Below are 18,229 nucleotides of genomic sequence, written 5' to 3'. Positions count from 1 at the left end.
TACTGTGCTGTTAGCCAGGGTGTCCCCTTTGTTTTAGCTTACGTTAACTCATCTTTGGCCACACTTGCTGACAAAGATGCAAAACAAACTAAAAAGAATCCAGTTCTGAAATTTCATATTCCAAATCACGCCTCTCCTTTCTATCTGAGCACCAGCCTTGCCTTTTTTGTCTGTCTTGAATGAATGCACTAGGCTTTTTTCCAAAGTTAAATGTTTGATTTAGGTAACTTTGCACGCTCCATGGGTGGTGCAAATGCAGCTATAACCTATGAGGAGGTAAAATTACTGTAACCCTAATGGTAGCAAGTGATTAGTCCCGCTGCTGACTTAACATTTCTGTACACTGTTGATTTACATTAGTTGAACATTCACGTTGTCCTGAGGGACTCCCCGGGCCCTCAAATGTGGACCCTGGTGCAGCTGCACTGTTTGCACCCCCTGACACGCCACCAGTGTGCACTGCTATTGCTGTGTATTTGCTTTTGTTTCTCTGTCTACTTATAATCTCAAGAAGATCAAAATAAAAACCAATTTAGTTTGATGTTTGCAACATATTGACAGGAGACGTGCTATCTGACTCACACATTAAAATAAAAGTGGCTCCAGCAATTTAATTAGAGAAGTACATAAAATATTCTGCAGAATGTTTGTGTGTGTTGTTGTTGTTAATAACTGAGTCAGGACAATTGGTTTGTTGATGATTAATGATGCAGCATTAAATCAATATCTCCTTCAAATGGTGATAGACAAGATCAGAAAGAAAACCCTGTTAGAAGGGCTGCTTTATCAGAAAAAATTAAACTCCATTACTACAAATGTTGGTTGTGTACAGTAGCTCAAATGTTATGTTTTAGTGTGCATTGGTCTGCCTTCAAAAACATGAAAAGGCTGTATTGCTGTTATGTTGTTGTCAAAGTTTCCTCCAATCACAGGATGAATTTGTAAATCGGTATACATATTTGTATTTGCTTTTGTTTCTCTGTCTACTTATAATCTCAAGAAGATCAAAATAAAAACCAATTTAGTTTGATGTTTGCAACATATTGACAGGAGACGTGCTATCTGACTCACACATTAAAATAAAAGTGGCTCCAGCAAGTTAATTAGAGAAGTACATAAAATATTCTGCAGAATGTTTGTGTGTTGTGTGAACTAGTACTCTGTTTGGTCATGACATCATAAAACCTAAAATTAAGAAGATTGGTCGACTCCAGTTAGTTAACATTTCTATCACCAACTGGTCATGCCCAGACCTGCCCCTTGGAAATGCCCCCTAATATAATTTAAAAAACACAGCATAGTGATTGTTTATTTATTTATTTATTTATTTATTGAGTAAATAAGTTCCTCTGAGAAACATAATCACCAGTAATATTGCCAGAAATATTTTTGTGATTGTTGTAGCAGTTCAGTTTTTCTGAAATGTTGATTGTTACACGTGTGCTATTATCAAACCAGTGTCCTGGTCTATCAGTAAGCGGTATCTGTTAAGCTATAATATAAAAAAGAAATTTGAGCTAAAAATTGTATAGTTCTAATGTATTTCTCCTCCAGATCATGAAATGCCTTTAATGTTTAAAGTACAAACATCCTCTATACAGGTGGAGCTGTTTTTCACCATCCTCGCTTTTTGTATTTCACTCCACCGGGGTGTCAACAACATCACCCTGTGCTACCTCTGCATGTATTTCACTCCACCGGGGTGTCAACATCACCCTGTGCTACCTCTGCGCCACTTACATGGCAAAATGAAAGCAGTTGTGCTCTAAAACGATAACATTTACATAAAGCCTGAGAAGTTATTTTTCCCCTCACTTTTCCAAACGTCTCTCACAAAAAAAATTCTGAGTTGTCATGCAAAATAAATCAGCATTTTTTTCCTACATCCCAAATGGCTGCAGAGTGAATAAGAGATGAGGCTTAAATGTTTGCAACCTCTTCCCTGACACTTCCCATCACATCACTGGAGTCACGCTTTGTGTGTCTGCCTCTGTGTGGCAAGAGACAGGAAATGCGAGTGAGCACACATATTTGTCTGCATACTTGAGCTTGTGTGTGTATGTGAATTTGAATGTGTGTGTGAGCCTCTGGGAGCAGAGAGCTGTTGTACACTCGGATGTAGGTGTAATGAGGCGTGCATGTCGTTAGTGTGTGTTTAGTGTGGTGTCTTCAGAGTATTGTTAGAGCATCACTGGACCATTTAGGACCCTCAAATACAAGATACATGCCAAGGCTGCTTTATATCTTCAGCACAACGTTAAAGGGAAGCTATTAACAACGCTCACAGCACTTTTTGTATTTACATCAGTTTAACTCCTTTTTGGTTTCTTTAAAATATGTTAAAATGATGCATTTAACAAGTAATGAGTATTTTTGCATTATGGCCTGATAAATAGCTTCATAACTTTATACATTGTTAGGTGGCACAGCATTGATTTTTAAAAATACAAAACTGAAATTACATGTGATAGTAATGAGGTCTTTTTTTTTTCAGGGACATCGCACATTAATCAAAATCACTGTAAATGTGCCAGTGTTAGACAGGAGGCAAATTTTCAACCACTGCTCCTTCATAATGTATTGCTTTATTGATACCCTATATCAATTATCCTTATGAGTATGTATTTAATAATATTTTAGTTATTTATTCTGTTTGACATTGAACACTAACTTAATCAAAAGTTATTTGACCTGAACTTCATTCTCTTGGTCCTTTTCTAGTGTTGTTTTTTTTTTCTGAACAATGCATCTGTTAAAATTCAAATCAAGTACGGTACCAATATGGTTCTTCTGTGAAATAAATCTAACAAGATGTCTTCTTCTTTGTCTCCATCTTATTTCCACACCAGTCCCTGCCATGATCACGTCTTACCCCAACACCACATTGGCCACGCAGGGTGAAGAGAAGAAAATGAGTTGCACAGCCCACGGTGAGAGGCCCATCATGGTGCGCTGGGAGAAGGAGGAACGCATCATCAACCCAGAAACCAGCCGCTATGTGGTTTCTGTTAAGGAGGTGGGCGATGAAGTCATCTCCACCCTGCAGGTAGGAGGCTGCTCTGAAGTATAAAATTCAAATAGGGGTCATATATTGTATTGCTGGTATTTATTTTATGTATGAAGCCACAGCACAGCCACAGATTTTCTTTGAGTTTGATGATGATCTAAATCAGTTCCCAATCTCAGGGTTAGGGTTAGGGTTAGAGTGTCAGGCTGAATCAGAGGGGCCACCAGATCAGAGGGATGAGACTCACTTTTTCTGGATACTTGGACTGGATACTTTCACTTACTCAGGCCTCTAAACATCTTTCTCAGGAAACAGTGTGAGACAGATGTACAGTATCACTCTTTGGTTAAACCGCTGTCCTCACTTTGTGTACAGTGTGGCCATAACTTAATTAGAGCCACATGTAGACACATTCAAGGGTCACAAGACAAAGCAGATGTAAACCACTCTGTCTTGTAAATTATGTTACAGAAGGTTTCCTTTCCATCCAACACAACCCTGATAAGGTCTCAAAATGTAAAGATATCAAATATTGGTGACATTTTAATACCAGTGGACATCCACCTAGGTATTTTCTTTTTCATCAGTGCATTGCCAACCTCATCTCATCCTTGTGCATCCATCATTAGATCATGCCAACAGTGAGGGAGGACTCTGGCTTCTTCTCCTGCCACGCCATCAACTCTTTTGGTGAAGACAGAGGAATCATACAGCTCACAGTCCAAGGTACAACTACACCAACCTAAACTGTTCAAAGAACAGAGAACTTTTTGAGCCTCACTCAAACTGCAGATAATAGCAGCTTGAGTGAAATAACAATGTGCTTGTAATCTTTGTCCCTTGTAGAGCCCCCAGACCCCCCAGAGGTGGAGATCAGAGAAGTGAAGGACAGGACCATTGCCTTGCGTTGGACTATGGGTTTTGATGGCAACAGCCCAATCACAGGCTTTGATATTGAGAGCAAGAACAAATCAGGTACATGAAAATGCATTTAGGTCCATAATTAGATGGTATAATTGGAGTCTGACATACTGAGCACTAAGTATTTCACATAGCACAGGCTCAAATCTGTAAGCTTGTAGAGAGTTTTGTTTATGTCTGCATTCTGCTTGTCTCAGGACTATATTTTGATATAGCTGGATTTCACCTCTCTTCTGACTTCAGCAACCACAATAAACCTTGCTCTGTCCCATCCACAGCCTCCTGGGATACTGCTCAGAAGACCAAAGATGTTTCACCTCAGCTCAACCAGGCCACCATCATTGACCTCCACCCCTCCTCCACCTACAACATTCGCATGTTTGCCAAGAACTTGATTGGCAAGAGTGAGGCCAGCAATGAGCTCACCATCACCACTGATGAAGCAGGTGAGAATGACTGAATGACTTTTACTTTCTGCCCCCATGCTCAAACAAACTATTCAGAACCCTACACTTTTTACACACACTATTTTGTACTACAGACTTAATTTTAAATTGATTAAACTGCCATTTGCAAGTCTATGCTCAGTAACCCATAGCAACAAAGTGAAAATGCGTTTTTAGAAATTTACAAAAATGTATTAAAATCAAAAAAAATGACAGCATTCAGACCCTTAATACAATACTTTGTAGAGGCCTCTTTGGCAGCATGTACACCTTCAAGTCTTATTGGTTAAGTATCTTCAAGCTTTGCACACCTGGGTCTGGGCCCTTCATCACATTCTTCTGGGCTGATCCTCTCAAGCTCCACCAGAACAGAAGGGATGGGAAGTGTCTGGGAGCTGCCATCTTCAGGTATCACCACATGTCCTGTGGAGGTTAAGTCTGAGCCACTCAGGCACAATCAGAGACTTGTCCTGAAGCCGCTCCAGTGTTGTCCCCTGGCTGTTTGCTTCAGTTCATGGTCATGCCGAAAGGTGAATTGTTGTGCCAGTCTCAGGTCTCTGCACTCTGGAGCAAGTTTCCTTCATGGACCTCTCTGTGTTTGGCTGTGTTCATCCTTCCCTCAGTTCTGACCAGTCCCCCCGCTGAGCTGCTACATGGTTGTCCTTCTGCCATCTGTTAAGATTTTGGTGTACAGAAACCTGTTGAAGACATGGAGTGGGGACCTATGGTGAATGTGTGATTTAATGCACAATAATAGGAACTGTTCAGAAGTAAATAGCCAACAGGGTAATGGATGTACATACACAGGTGAGTAACCAAGACTAACAGCAAGTACTAGTAAAAAGAACACAGAAGATACACAAGAGAGACTAAACTTAGGCAGGTGCAGATTTACAAAGAGAACATGGGAGAGTAACAGAACTTAAGCAGTATTCAGAACCAGAAAACACACACACACACACACACACACACAAACACACACACAAGTAAGCAGTGAAACTCCCTAAAACTACAGGTTAGAAAGAAAAGAAAATTAGAATTAGAAAGAAAGAAAATGTCGAAGAACAAGCAAAACAAAAACATCTTCCAGTTCACAGTCACTGGGGCCAGTGTGTTCCTGGGAATGCATAGAGCTGTGGAAATGGTTTTCTGCCCTTACTCTCATTAAAGCCTCACCACACATTTTACCATGGATGTCCACAGAAAATTCTTTGGACTTCATGGCTTGGCTTTAGTTCTGACATGCAGTGTGTACTATGGGGCCTTATATACACATTTAGGTGTCTTTGTAAACTATACTGTAGAGGGGCAAATAAATATAAAAACCCAAGTAAATGAGTGTTCTCTTCCAGGATAACACTGCCCCCATCCATAGAGCACAAGTCACTGAATTGTTTATTGAGTATGAAAATGATGTGAGTCACATGCTATGGCCTTCGCAGTCACTAGATCTCAGTCCAGTTGAACACCTATGGGAGATGCTGGAGTTAGACAATGTCTCCCCCACCGTTTTCAAAACACTGCATATGTTTGAAGAATTGTGTTCATCCCTCCACTAGAGTTCAGAGACTTGGAGAGTCAATGCCAAGGTGCACATGGTGGCCCAACAGCTTGCTGAGACTCCTTGTTGTTGTTTTTTTCCTTTAATTTGTCACCTGTTTGTTTGTCCAATTACTTCAAAGTGCCACAGGTGCAGGCCAGCCAAGTTCCCATCTCACAGGTGCACGTGAACAGTTTGAAGTATCACAGCAAAGGGTTTGAATACTTTTGTAACTGAATACTTTGTGAAGCCACTGTATAGAACCTGTTCTGTACAGAACTAAATAATACACAAATGTTAGTCATACTCTCTTCACACTTATTTTGAAGTACACAATATGCAGATAACAATGTAACAAAAACAGAGAAAGCCAATAGTGAGATGTGCAGTGGTGAGTGAAAGATGAGAAGCAAAAGGAAGTAAAGGGCAGACTGAGTCAATTCATAAACAGCACAATGACATCAGCTCCATTGGCTCTGTTGCATTATTGAACACCCGCTGACCCCGCACTAAAAGCAGAACTTTTCAATTAGCAGCCTCAGTTGTAAATGTCACACTATGGTCAATAGACTGAGGTTGGACCCCTTCTGCAAATTAGCCCCTGTCTGCCTTCATCTCTTTCCTCTAACACCCCCCACAAAGAACCTTCAGCACCCGCCCATTTGTTCACGTCGCCAGATTCAGACTCACTCATTCTAATCTTTGAGACAGTTCCTGGGTGTGTACAGTTGTATGTGGTAATTTTAGCGGTCTCATTTCAGCTCCTGATGGACCCCCTCAGGAAGTTCAGCTGGAAGCCATCTCCTCTCAGATCATTCGAGTCACTTGGCGGGTAAGTAAATCCAGTCCTGTGGGTTAAAAATGTATATGTATCCTTGAAGTGAGTGTATTGCTGTGCCCAGATAGGTGCAAACTGAGGTGACAGCACTGGGGTGTCATTTCTGACTAGCTATTACAGTTTGAAATCTGAAAAATTGATCAGTATTGTTCTCTCCTCTACATACTGTAAATGAGTCTTTGAACTCAACACTTAACCAGCTGTTGCTGCTCAGTGGCAAGCTGTATAAGACTGACCTTGTACTGGTCATCTCCCAGTATGAATATAAAGCAGGACGCTGCAAACAGCATACATGTATGTGCTCACTTGGCACTGAATAAATGAAGATGTTATAGAGTAAGTCCTGTACAAATGTGCATTTGGCTACAGTGTTTATGGAAATTTTCTGTCTTCTTATTTTGTCTGAGTTAACACATTTTCTACAAGTTATAAGTTTTCCATTATGTGCACTTTGGTCCTATTTAAATCTTGGATGATGTGTTCAAATTGTAAATATAAGTCTCAAATGTAGACTTGTGATCATATTTCACTGTGGCTCATTTTGTTTTAACATGGGAAACAGAAACAAGTGCACTTTTTCTCTGGCCATGCAGCTAGAGGAGAAGATCGTGTTGGCCGCTGCATATGGTGCCTCATTTCAAGTACCAGCTTTGACAAATAAACTATTTTTTTGTGATATCCACATACTGTCCTACAAAGTTTGCTTTTCCTTCAACAATATATGGAACGTGTTTGTATTCACTTCTGGACATACAGAATGTGGTGCCATGCATCCCTGACCAGTTGCATATTGATCAATCAAATTTGAATACACCCTTAAAGTATTTTTGGATGTATTCAGTTGCACAAAGCTATCGACATGAGGTTAGACGTGTGTGAATAGAACCTGTCAGATGAAAAACAGAAAAGGGTGCTTCTGTTGGGGGGCGACAGTGGTGCGGTGGGTAGAGCACTTGTCTCCCAACTGGAAGGTTGAGGGTTCAAACCTCGGTGCCTGCAGTCCACGTGTCGAAGTGTCCTTGGGCAAGATGCTGAAACCCCCAAGTTGCTGTTAGAGTGATTTTCATTTTTTAGATAGAAATGAATATAATTAGTTAGGGTTTTTATTATATAGCATACACGAGAACACGTTCGACAATGCCCGTGATGGCGGTGTGCATGCTTGCAGTGGCCTGGGGCTCTCAGCTCCAAACAAAGTTTCATTGTACATGTCACAATAAAAAATAAAGCTTTCCCCTTGACCTTGAGGGTCTTGGGAATATAAAGCACTCAGGAGGAGAGTACAAACACCTTGAACAGTGTTTTCTATTTATTTAGGTGCTATAGGCAGTACCAGCAGTATGTGCAAAGAGTGTTTTATAAAATGTGGTACTTTTGAACTCAAACAAAAATAAAAAAGTTACAGGGACATTCATTCCCCTGTCTTAAACTGTCATCCCACTGGCAGGCACCCAAGAAACACCTCCAGAACGGGGCCATCCGAGGCTACCAGGTGGGCTACCGAGAGTACAGCTCCGGTGGAAACTACCAGTTCAGCGTGATCAGTGTGGAAACCACAGGAGATAATGCAGAAAGCCTTGTGCTAGACAACCTAAAGAAGTTCACCCAGTATGGAGTCGTGGTGCAAGCGAGCAACAGTGCCGGGACAGGGCCCTCTTCCACAGAGGTAGCTGCTACCACACTGGAGGATGGTAAGACAAAAGAAGGGGTGGCTGGAATATGTTGTCAAGCCCACTGAAGTTGGGGTGTAACGTTAAAAGCAGAATATCTTAATAAATAATAAACAAATATGAAGGTAAAAGTCTTAGAATAGTACAAGGTTGATTTTAATAAAAACCTAAAGTGTGCACCATATATGTATAGCCATATGATTTAGTTTATTTAATTTTATAAAATTTTTACTCTTGTGTGTCCTCCAACATAATACAAGTGAACTTGTGAACTTGAACTTGTTCTCTGAGTAGCAAACAGCATTTTGGAGAGTTTTGTGAGGATATATCACAACCTAGTGGAACGCAGAGGGTACTGCCACATGTTGTCAATCCTACAGTGTCTGCTGCTTCCATAGTCTGTTCTCTGGTTTTTCCCCTTCAGTGCCAAGTCGTCCTCCGGAGAACGTCCAGGCCACAGCCACGTCTCCAGAGGTCATCTCTCTGTCCTGGCTGATCCCACCCAAAGACGCTCTGAATGGCAACCTGCTGGGCTTCAGGGTCATCTACTGGGCCAACCTGCCTGATGGAGGTACACACTCATACCTGTACTTCTTTAAAGCATCACCGTTAGGTCCACTGTGTATGTGACATAGAGAAATACTGTCTGCATGCAGGAGAGTTCGCATTAGCATCATGTTTACATTAGCAGATGTAAACTCCTCACAGTCCCCAGGAATCTACAATTGCCATCAAACTATTCTTGTAGAATTTAGAAGTTGTTTGATTGAATTTTCAAGAAGAACTAAAGTGTTCTGGGAATATGATTTTAATGGTAACATACTACTTTTTCAAAATTTAAATGAAGTTTATATGGCATTGTCTGACCAGCAATTTCACAGAGATTCTGAGCAGCAGTTCAAACATTGCTAGTAAATGTAGAAAACCACTGGAGGTCCCCCACAGAAAGAGGGTGACTTACCTCGGTGTGTCAACTGGGTTAACCTGAAACTGTACCCATTATACACTGTACAATATTTATTATACATTTTACACTTCATATCACTATTATATAGTACATTATACACTTATAGTACTTATTTTTTCAGAAATGTCTTGAAAACGCAAAAAGCCTAAAGTTAAAACTGGGTCTTGCTGTGTTTCAATAATTAAGTAATAACATAATTTTTGCTGTAAATGCTAATGAGTAAAGTGTAGCTTACAGTTACCCAGGTGCATTCTGGGTATTTGAGTAACCTCTATTTTTGAACAAATGTCTGTGTGATCCTGTGGAAGCGAGACAGCACAACAAGGCATGCCTTGTTTACGTCAGTAGGATTGGTTGTGACAGCACAATTACCTTTGACCCCTGCACTGTCACATCACGTTGGTCTGAGTATAGAACAGGAACAGTGAGGACTCGACAGGCAAGACTAGTCTGCATGGTAACAATCTGTAGCTCAGTGGGTGGGTGTTCTCCCTTGAATTTAAATGCTGTTTTTTGTAAATAGTTTGAAAAGTAAAGCCACTTAACCACAGAAATATAATAACATATATTTTACAAAAGTCAGATGTTACTGTCTGCAACTAATTATATTATTCATTTGTTACTGATTAGTCTGCCAGTTCAAATAATAATCATTTTCATTATTCAATATATTTAATGCATTTTTTATTACATGCAAAACTGTTTAAAAAATTCCCACAACAGTTTCTTAGAGTCTGCAGTGACACTTAATTTGCTTGGTTTGTGTGATCACACAGTCCATGACTGTTTGCCTAGAATGATTCACACAACTAATCTAAGGTAGAGGCAGGAAGATATGGATAGAGAGCAGTGACGCTGGGAGACAACAATAATTCAAACCCTACACAGTTGTTCCCATGTCTTTTCTGCTGGCTCCCTCATTTTGTCAGTTAGATTCAGCCATTGCCACACGTCCCTTCGTTAACTTCAGGTCCCCTATAGGGTCCACGCCACCCAGTTTGAGAACCACTGCCCTAACATTTGCCTACTTTTATGTATGCAACATGCTGTATTATATGAGTCACATGTTTAGACCTGTGCCAGTAAGAGAGTTGCACCGGACGGGGCCTTCAACCTGAGGTGTCCTCACTCTCCCCTCTGCTGTCCTGTCCTCCTGTCTGTCCATCAGAGCTTGGAGAGATCAGGAACGTGACAACCTCTAAGCCCTCTCTGGAGCTGGATGGACTGGAGAAGTACACCAACTACAGCATCCAAGTGTTGGCCTTCACCAGAGCTGGAGATGGTGTTCGCAGTGAACAGATTTACACACGTACCAAGGAAGATGGTAGGCAAATTAACTAAGCTCTTCAAAATAAAGGCTCAAGGGCAGCTGTCAGGCTGCACATGTCAAGTTGAGCTTCTGTTTTTAGCAGTTAAAATATAAGTTTGACTCGTTGCTCCAGGGCCCCAATGAATTATATTGTCTACTCTTTATGTTAAATTGAGAAAGGGCAGTTTTGCTTAAATGAGAATAATATTTTACAGTAATGATGAACCCCTGTGGTAAAAATGAGACAATGAGGAGCAGAGCCTTAAAAACCCTTATTACATGAATAGTTCTAACTCTTACATGCAGCAGGTAGTCCTGCAGAGTATGACACATTTTCATATATTATCTTTACAATCTGCAGAAAAAGCACGATAAAAACCTTCAAAGTAATAAGGTTAGTTTAATGTGAGAAATATACTCACTAGACCATCTTTTTCTTTTAGTTCCTGGCCCTCCAGCAGGTGTGAAGGCAGCTGCTGCATCCAACTCAGTGGTGTTTGGGTCCTGGCTTCCTCCTCTCAAAGTGAATGGCATCATCAGGAAATACACAGTTTTCTGCTCCAACCCACACCCCACGGTAACACATTGAAAAAATATTCATGTAAATATGAACTTTTTTGACATAGGCTCAGCTCACCTCTAAGGCTATTTGCTACTAAAGTGTTTACTGGTCTGCAACTCTCACTCTCATGGTTCTCATAACATCCTTTTCATCCAAAAACACTTTTACCTAAAAAGCTATTTTAAAAAAAAGTGCTGTACCACAACTGCCCAGCATCAAAGTTAGTGACTAGCTAGTGAACACAGTGGAACAGTAAGGAGCTAAATAGCCATTTGCCTCCAGGAGTTGACCCAAAATAAAGCACATAACTCACTGATAGGAGTTAGGCTTTGGATATGCTGTAACTTTCACACTGGATCAAGATGAAGAATGATATGTTGATCTGCAGCAGCACGTTAAGACAGTCTTCATTGTTTTCCCTCACCCAGGTGAGCAGTGAGTTTGAGGCGGCCCCAGATGTGTTCTTCTATCGCATCCCTAACCTGAGCAGGAACCGGCAGTACAGTATCTGGGTGGTGGCTGTCACTGCTGCAGGCCGTGGAAACGCCAGTGAAATCATCACCATCACACCCATGGCTGAGGGTAGGCGAACTTTGATAGTTAGTGCCAAGTTAGTGTCATACGTTAGCTTAAAGATTTTCCTAAGACACAAATACACTGTTTAAATGTTGCAATGCTGACAAGATCTCTCGATAGGCATTACCTAGTTTCACACCTTTACACCTTCACACACTTCGCTGCGGATGGGTGGAAATGTAACTCATTCTCACTTCCTCTTCTTAAGAATAAAAAAGACAGGAGAGCATAAACTGAATGTAAATATTCTAGTGTCAGCATTAACATGCTTGGTGAGAGCTGATATGCTGATGCAAATGCTGATAGACCACATGGAGTCAGGACCCACAGCTCCTATCAGGACGCTTACAGCCTGTCTTCGAGCTAAGTGATGGATGTCCTCTCCTCCCTACTACGTGACTCAGATGGGGAGAGAAATGCCACTAGACCCTGGCCTTTGGGCCCATAGCGCTGACTCTGTGAGGTCAGGGGTTAGAGAATAGAAGAAAAGACAACAAATATGAAAAAAAATGTGTGTTTTTGTAGCGCCGGCTCGGATTCTGACCTTCAACAGGACGGTAACCACCCCCTGGATGAGGGACATTGTGCTGCCTTGTGGCAGTGGGAGATCCATCCCCAACCATCAAGTGGCTGAAGGAGATGTGAGTACCCATCAGCCTTAAAGCTTGCAAACACACAATATGTAGGTACAGGAATAGATACTGTACATAAACATGTAGTCTCTGGTAGAGTCATTTCTATTTATCACTGAAATGTTTAAGTTTATTCTAGTAATGGAAACATCTTCTAAATCTTCTAAAACATCTTCAAAACATCTGCGTTTCAGCAATGGCACTCCAGCACCTGTTGTGATTGACAATCGGCGCAGCGTCCATAGTAATGGCAGCCTTGTTATCCGTACAGTGAAAGCAGAGGATTCTGGGAACTACACATGTGTGGCCAGTAACAGTTTTGGGTCTGACAAGATCATCCTCAACCTGCAGGTTCAAGGTGAGAAATACAATGTGAAAAAAAAATGATTCTGGGAACTACACATGTGTGGCCAGTAACAGTTTTGGGTCTGACAAGATCATCCTCAACCTGCAGGTTCAAGGTGAGAAATACAATGTGAAAAAAAAATGTCATGTTAGTATCAACCCTCAACAACATGTGCCCATGTGAAACCCCAGCACTCAGCTGGCATTTACATTAAGCTGCACCTGTTACTCTTTGTTTCTTTTACTTGGTTGACTGTTGTTTGTCCTGAGAGTGGTGCTAATGATCACAATCAGTCATTTTAGAGGTTTGTCTGTTGTATTTCCTGTAGTTCCACCAGACCAGCCTCGTCTCACAGTGACCAAGACAACCACCACCTCTATAACCCTCTCCTGGATCCCAGGAGACAATGGAGGCAGCTCCATAAGAGGTCAGACACATACTACACTGTATTTTTTGTCCTAGCGAACTCTCCTATCGGCTGGAAAATCTCAAGTGTGGCACCTGGTATAAATTTACCCTCACTGCCCAGAATGCAGTGGGGCCCGGACGCATCAGTGAGATCATTGAAGCAAAGACTCATGGGAAAGGTATGAAGAGACACATTATGGGGGTATTTTGAACTGCAGTCACTGCAATATGAAGCTTTAATGTACCTGAAATGTTTCTTTATGTTTGGATTTGTGTTTCAAATACCCATCAGGTTACTATGCAGCTTAATAGTTGTTTAAAATATGACATAATGTTACTCTAAATTGTTAAAAAAAAATACAGCAAGTTATATACCTGAGGATGTGTCACCAAACAACTGGAGATTGATTTTTTGTACTTTTCAGATAATCATCAGATTAACTAGGTCATGATGCAATATAAAGGCCCTGATGCATATTATTAATGCATGTCCTTGGACTTATTAAAATAACAACTTGCATTAACTTTTCAGCTAATTCCAAGTGTTATTTTACACTTTCAGCTACCACAAAGCAGAACTTGTAATTTGCAGTCCCACAGTTCATTCTTACTGTATTAACACAGCGGAGCTTTCCTTCTCCCTCGCTCTACAGAACCTCAGTACTCTAAAGAGCAGGAGCTCTTCACTAGCATCAACGTCACCCGTGTCAAGTTAAACCTGAATGGCTGGAATAACGGTGGATGCCCCATCACCTCTTTCACCCTGGAGTATCGCTCCGTAGACTCTCCCACGTGGACCACAGTGCAGCGCACCTCCCTCACCAAGAGTTACATCCTCTACGACCTGCAAGAGGCCACATGGTACGAGCTGCAGATGAAGGTCTACAACAGCGCTGGATATGCTGAGAAGAGAGTCAAGTTTGCAACACTCAGCTATGATGGCAGTGAGTTAACACATTAGCAGGAGACCTTGCTGTTGCCCACTCATTTCTTTCCAGGGAACAAAGTCTTTGAAATATCTGTCATGGTCTGCTGAAACTGGCAGGGAACTGTGCAGGTATGATTGCCCAACTCCTCCAGGGGTAGTATAATGTGAACACTGGCACTGCCTGTTGAACAGGTAGAGAACAGATAAAAAAATACAATGTTTCAATAACTGTAACATACTGAGTGGTAGTTTGAGATAAATTAGTTTTTCCAACAATACCAGTCTGGGCTGAACAGCGGTCTGTCATAACACATAACGTATGCATATGACTTCTCCGAAGGTACCATCGCACCTTTGGTAAAAGCACCCAATGTGAGTGAGATCAACCCCGGGGGAGGAGAAGGTTTGAAAATGATGGTGACCATTTCTTGTGTGTTGGTGGGCATCGTTGTAATCTTCATTGGGCTGCTGGTGCTGAGGAGGAGGAGGAGGGAGCAGAGGCTCAAGCGACTGCGTGGTAAGATGAGGCCAATCTCTCAACTGGATCTCTGATATATGGATAGATGTTTGCTTCTGTCCTCTCACATGCCAGAGTTTAGCCTATATTCTCTATGTTCAGCAAGGGAAATGACATTTTACCTGTTTGTTTTCTAGATGCAAAAAGTTTGGCTGAGATGCTCATGAGGTAAAAATGTTCAGCAATGCCACTGCTAAGCCATTACCAAGACAAGCAGCTCAGAAAGAGACTTAGTCACTACAAGAGTTTCTGATAAGGTTATAAGTTGTGGTTTTGTGCTCCCCAGTAAAAACACACGTCCAGCAGAGTCAATTAACAAACAGCAACAGACTCTCCGCATGCACATCGATATCCCCCGAGCCCAACTTCTGATTGAGGAGAGAGACACCATGGAGACTGTTGGTAAGCACAGTGCTAATTTTCTATTGCTGCCATACAGGAAGTTGCACCATTTTTCATACAACAAATGAACATGGCTGTTCCATCGCGGGGCTTGTTTTTACTGCTGTCCCACAGACGACAGGTCCACTGTGCTACTGACTGATAATGACTTCGGGGAGACCCAGAAACAGAAGTCGTCAACAGTCACCCACACTGTCCACTACCAGTCCCTGTCCCAGGCCACTGGTCCACTGGTAGATGTATCTGATGCCAGACCAGGAACCAGTAAGTCCAGTACGGACTCTTTATTAAAATTCATAACGTATAAAATGTGCATGTGGTTGTGTTTTTTTTTGTTTGCTTGCTTTGATGGTTTTTTTCCCAGCCTTGTTCCTTTTCCCGGGGCAGTGATTAGTGCTGTCACCTCACAGCAAGAAGGTTCCGGGTTCCCTGTGGCAGTACCTTCATTATATGAGTTGTGTCTGTTTTTGCATTTTATGACAGTTTGATAGGCTTTGAAAGCAGCTGTAGCTGGAGATAAAATGGCCGTTATACATACATACATACATATATACTGTAGGTTTAAGTTGGTGGCAACTGATACTGGATGAAGGAGTTTTACCACTGTTACCACAACCACCTCATTAACTTTAGTGAACTTTCCTTCCTATGACTTACAGTAAATAAACACCACATTCCCCTTTTCATTCTCAGACCCTACAGCCCGCCGCACAGCCAAAGCCGGCCCAGCAGCTCGCAACCGCTATGCCAGCCAGTGGACTTTGAACCGGCCCCACCCCCCTGTCTCCTCCCACACTCTCAGCACTGACTGGAGGTTGCCTACCCCCAGAGTCGCAGGCTCTGTTGACAAGGAGAGTGACAGCTACAGCGTCAGCCCATCTCAGGACACAGGTAAATAGCAAATCTGGATAGAGTTGCTTTCCAACTTTGTTATAAAACTTTAACACATTAACAATATAACACTACTCTTCATCTCTAACAACAAACTGGTATCAGCTGTCTTACCATCTTACAACTGTTTTATAACTTGCATTCCAATAGTTCTGCCACTAACTTGTCATGAATCCCCTCACTAACTTCATCTCATGACCAGACCGAGCACGAAGCAGTATGGTGTCAACAGAGAGCGCCTCCTCCACCTATGAGGAGCTCGCCAGAGCCTATGAGCACGCCAAGATGGAGGAGCAGCTGCGCCATGCCAAATTCACCATCACCGAATGCTTCATCTCTGACACTTCCTCAGAGCAGATGACAGCAGGCACCAATGACTACACCGACAGCCTGACCTCCAGTACACCATCTGAATCAGGCATCTGCCGCTTCACCGCTTCCCCGCCCAAGCCTCAGGATGTCAGCCGGGTCATGAACATGGCCGTACCCAAGGCCCACAGACCGGGTGAGGCCATGCTGTTGAAGGACCACAGTTCTGTCTGACTGAAACCTGGTGACATGCTAACCTCTTACCGCAACTGGCTTCATTATGATGCTGATAACACTAAAATCACTGACAATACTGACATCCAACCATTAACTATAACTCTAATACATACAGTGAATCCAAATTAGGTGTAGAAATGTATTCAAGTTGAGGATTCCCTCAGTTCAGCTTAGCTTAAAAAGTGGGAGCTGTTAAATCAAAAATTCAGTCTGTTAAATCCAGTAGCACATTCCCAGCGACTAGACATTTATTATTTTATATTGCTGATTAAAACTTAGTGAGAACTTATTACAAATCTAATGTACTATGGCTGCTCTGTTGAAAGAGTAAATGTAATTTCTTGTACCTATATTTGTGGCTGAGGTGCTAACAGCTCCAAATGAGATGCTGCATCCAGAAAGTCACCTTAGATAGAGCATTCATTGTTTCACAATATTACATATTACATGAACAAAGTCTTCCAAAACCAACACTTACATTTGAGGCTGGCCTTAAATAAACAAATGAGGGGAGTTCACTTGATGTTGGGGATGTGTTTTCTCTTTTTTCTGACTCTGATCCGTCTGTGTTACCCTGCAGGGGGTGAGTTGGTTCATCTCCCTCCGTACCTGCGCATGGACTTCCTGTTGAACCGTGGCATGTCCTGCTCGGGGTCATCCAGGGGGGACAGCTAGCGGGGAGAGAGCTGCCATGGGCCAGGCATGTCTGGGACCCCAGAAGAGCCGTTCACTAAAGCGGCCCTCTCGCATGGCGCCCCCAACACCCACGGAGGCCCCTCAGGCCAGCAGGGACCCTGTGGCCCAGGGGCAGCCTGGCTCTGCAGCCACACTCCCCCATAGAGAGGGCTCAGAGCTGGCCCAGGCCACCAAACTCAGCACCTCTCAGGAGTCCCTGCTGGACTCGCGAGGACATCTCAAACAGAGCAGCAACCCCTACGCAAAGTCCTACACATTGGTATAACAGCAGGGGCACCTGGGGCAGGACTAGAACTCACTCTTAACGCTGGACTTAACACTCAAGTGCAGTAAACTGACTTTCACCACACAGTTCTGTATATATGTTGCCTCCCTTACTTTTACTAATCTCCTTTAATTTATTTTAGAGCTTTCTTTTATATCTTCTTTCTATTTCTTTTTTTTTTTTTTCACTTGAGAGAAAAAAATCACTCATTGGAAATGACTCCAGCCAGAGCTTTGCCAAACTAATCGAGTAATGCGGGAACATTATTTATTTCTAATTCTTGTTAATTCTTTATAATTAATCAGTGATTATTAATTGTTAATTGTCAGTTTTTAATGATCATTCATTACTGATTACCACACTTATTATTACCTTTCCTACAATGTTTTCATAAGAACCCAGACATCTTTTTTGTTTTGGTGGGGCGTTATTTTGTGTTTTCTTTTTGTTTTGCTTTGTTTTTTGGAGTGGAAGATGACGATTTTAAGTCATTTTTTCCTATGGAATATCCTTCTGAAACACTGGTACTTCAGAGAAATCTTGGAAACAACATAATTGACACCAGTCCAAACTTTTCAGCTGCTCTCCAATTGTTACTTTTTTGATGAAAAAAAACATCTATTTCCTATGGATGCATGGGGACTGACCAATTAAAAGACAATGAGGATTATGATGATGGCTGGACAGCCCAGTCAAGCATTTTGTCACACTATGAAATTATCCAATGTGAAGATTTATTATTCTTCTTATTATAAATATATA

General features: G+C 41.9%; 1 protein-coding gene across 1 annotated transcript in view; it reads left to right on the top strand.

The window, feature by feature from the left end:
• Window positions 1-17,265, top strand: part of LOC109972867 (Down syndrome cell adhesion molecule homolog) — a 34,200-nt gene extending 16,935 nt beyond the window's left edge. The window contains 23 exon segments of the mRNA XM_020622069.1: window positions 2,850-3,046; window positions 3,637-3,733; window positions 3,854-3,982; window positions 4,207-4,374; window positions 6,676-6,746; window positions 8,200-8,443; window positions 8,847-8,993; window positions 10,558-10,713; window positions 11,142-11,275; window positions 11,689-11,842; window positions 12,362-12,431; window positions 12,433-12,477; window positions 12,663-12,826; window positions 13,143-13,246; window positions 13,248-13,401; window positions 13,876-14,166; window positions 14,491-14,667; window positions 14,805-14,835; window positions 14,954-15,069; window positions 15,184-15,333; window positions 15,763-15,960; window positions 16,163-16,465; window positions 17,087-17,265. Of these exon segments, the coding sequence (XP_020477725.1) occupies window positions 2,850-3,046; window positions 3,637-3,733; window positions 3,854-3,982; window positions 4,207-4,374; window positions 6,676-6,746; window positions 8,200-8,443; window positions 8,847-8,993; window positions 10,558-10,713; window positions 11,142-11,275; window positions 11,689-11,842; window positions 12,362-12,431; window positions 12,433-12,477; window positions 12,663-12,826; window positions 13,143-13,246; window positions 13,248-13,401; window positions 13,876-14,166; window positions 14,491-14,667; window positions 14,805-14,835; window positions 14,954-15,069; window positions 15,184-15,333; window positions 15,763-15,960; window positions 16,163-16,465; window positions 17,087-17,181 (3,395 nt within the window). The 3' untranslated portion in view covers window positions 17,182-17,265.
• Window positions 17,266-18,229: the final 964 nt, after the last annotated feature.

Source organism: Monopterus albus, unplaced genomic scaffold, assembly GCF_001952655.1.
Source record: "Monopterus albus unplaced genomic scaffold, M_albus_1.0 scaffold272.1, whole genome shotgun sequence".
NCBI lineage: Eukaryota > Metazoa > Chordata > Actinopteri > Synbranchiformes > Synbranchidae > Monopterus > Monopterus albus.
Note: the sequence above shows the minus strand (reverse complement) of the source record. Positions and strands in the feature narration are given on the sequence as shown.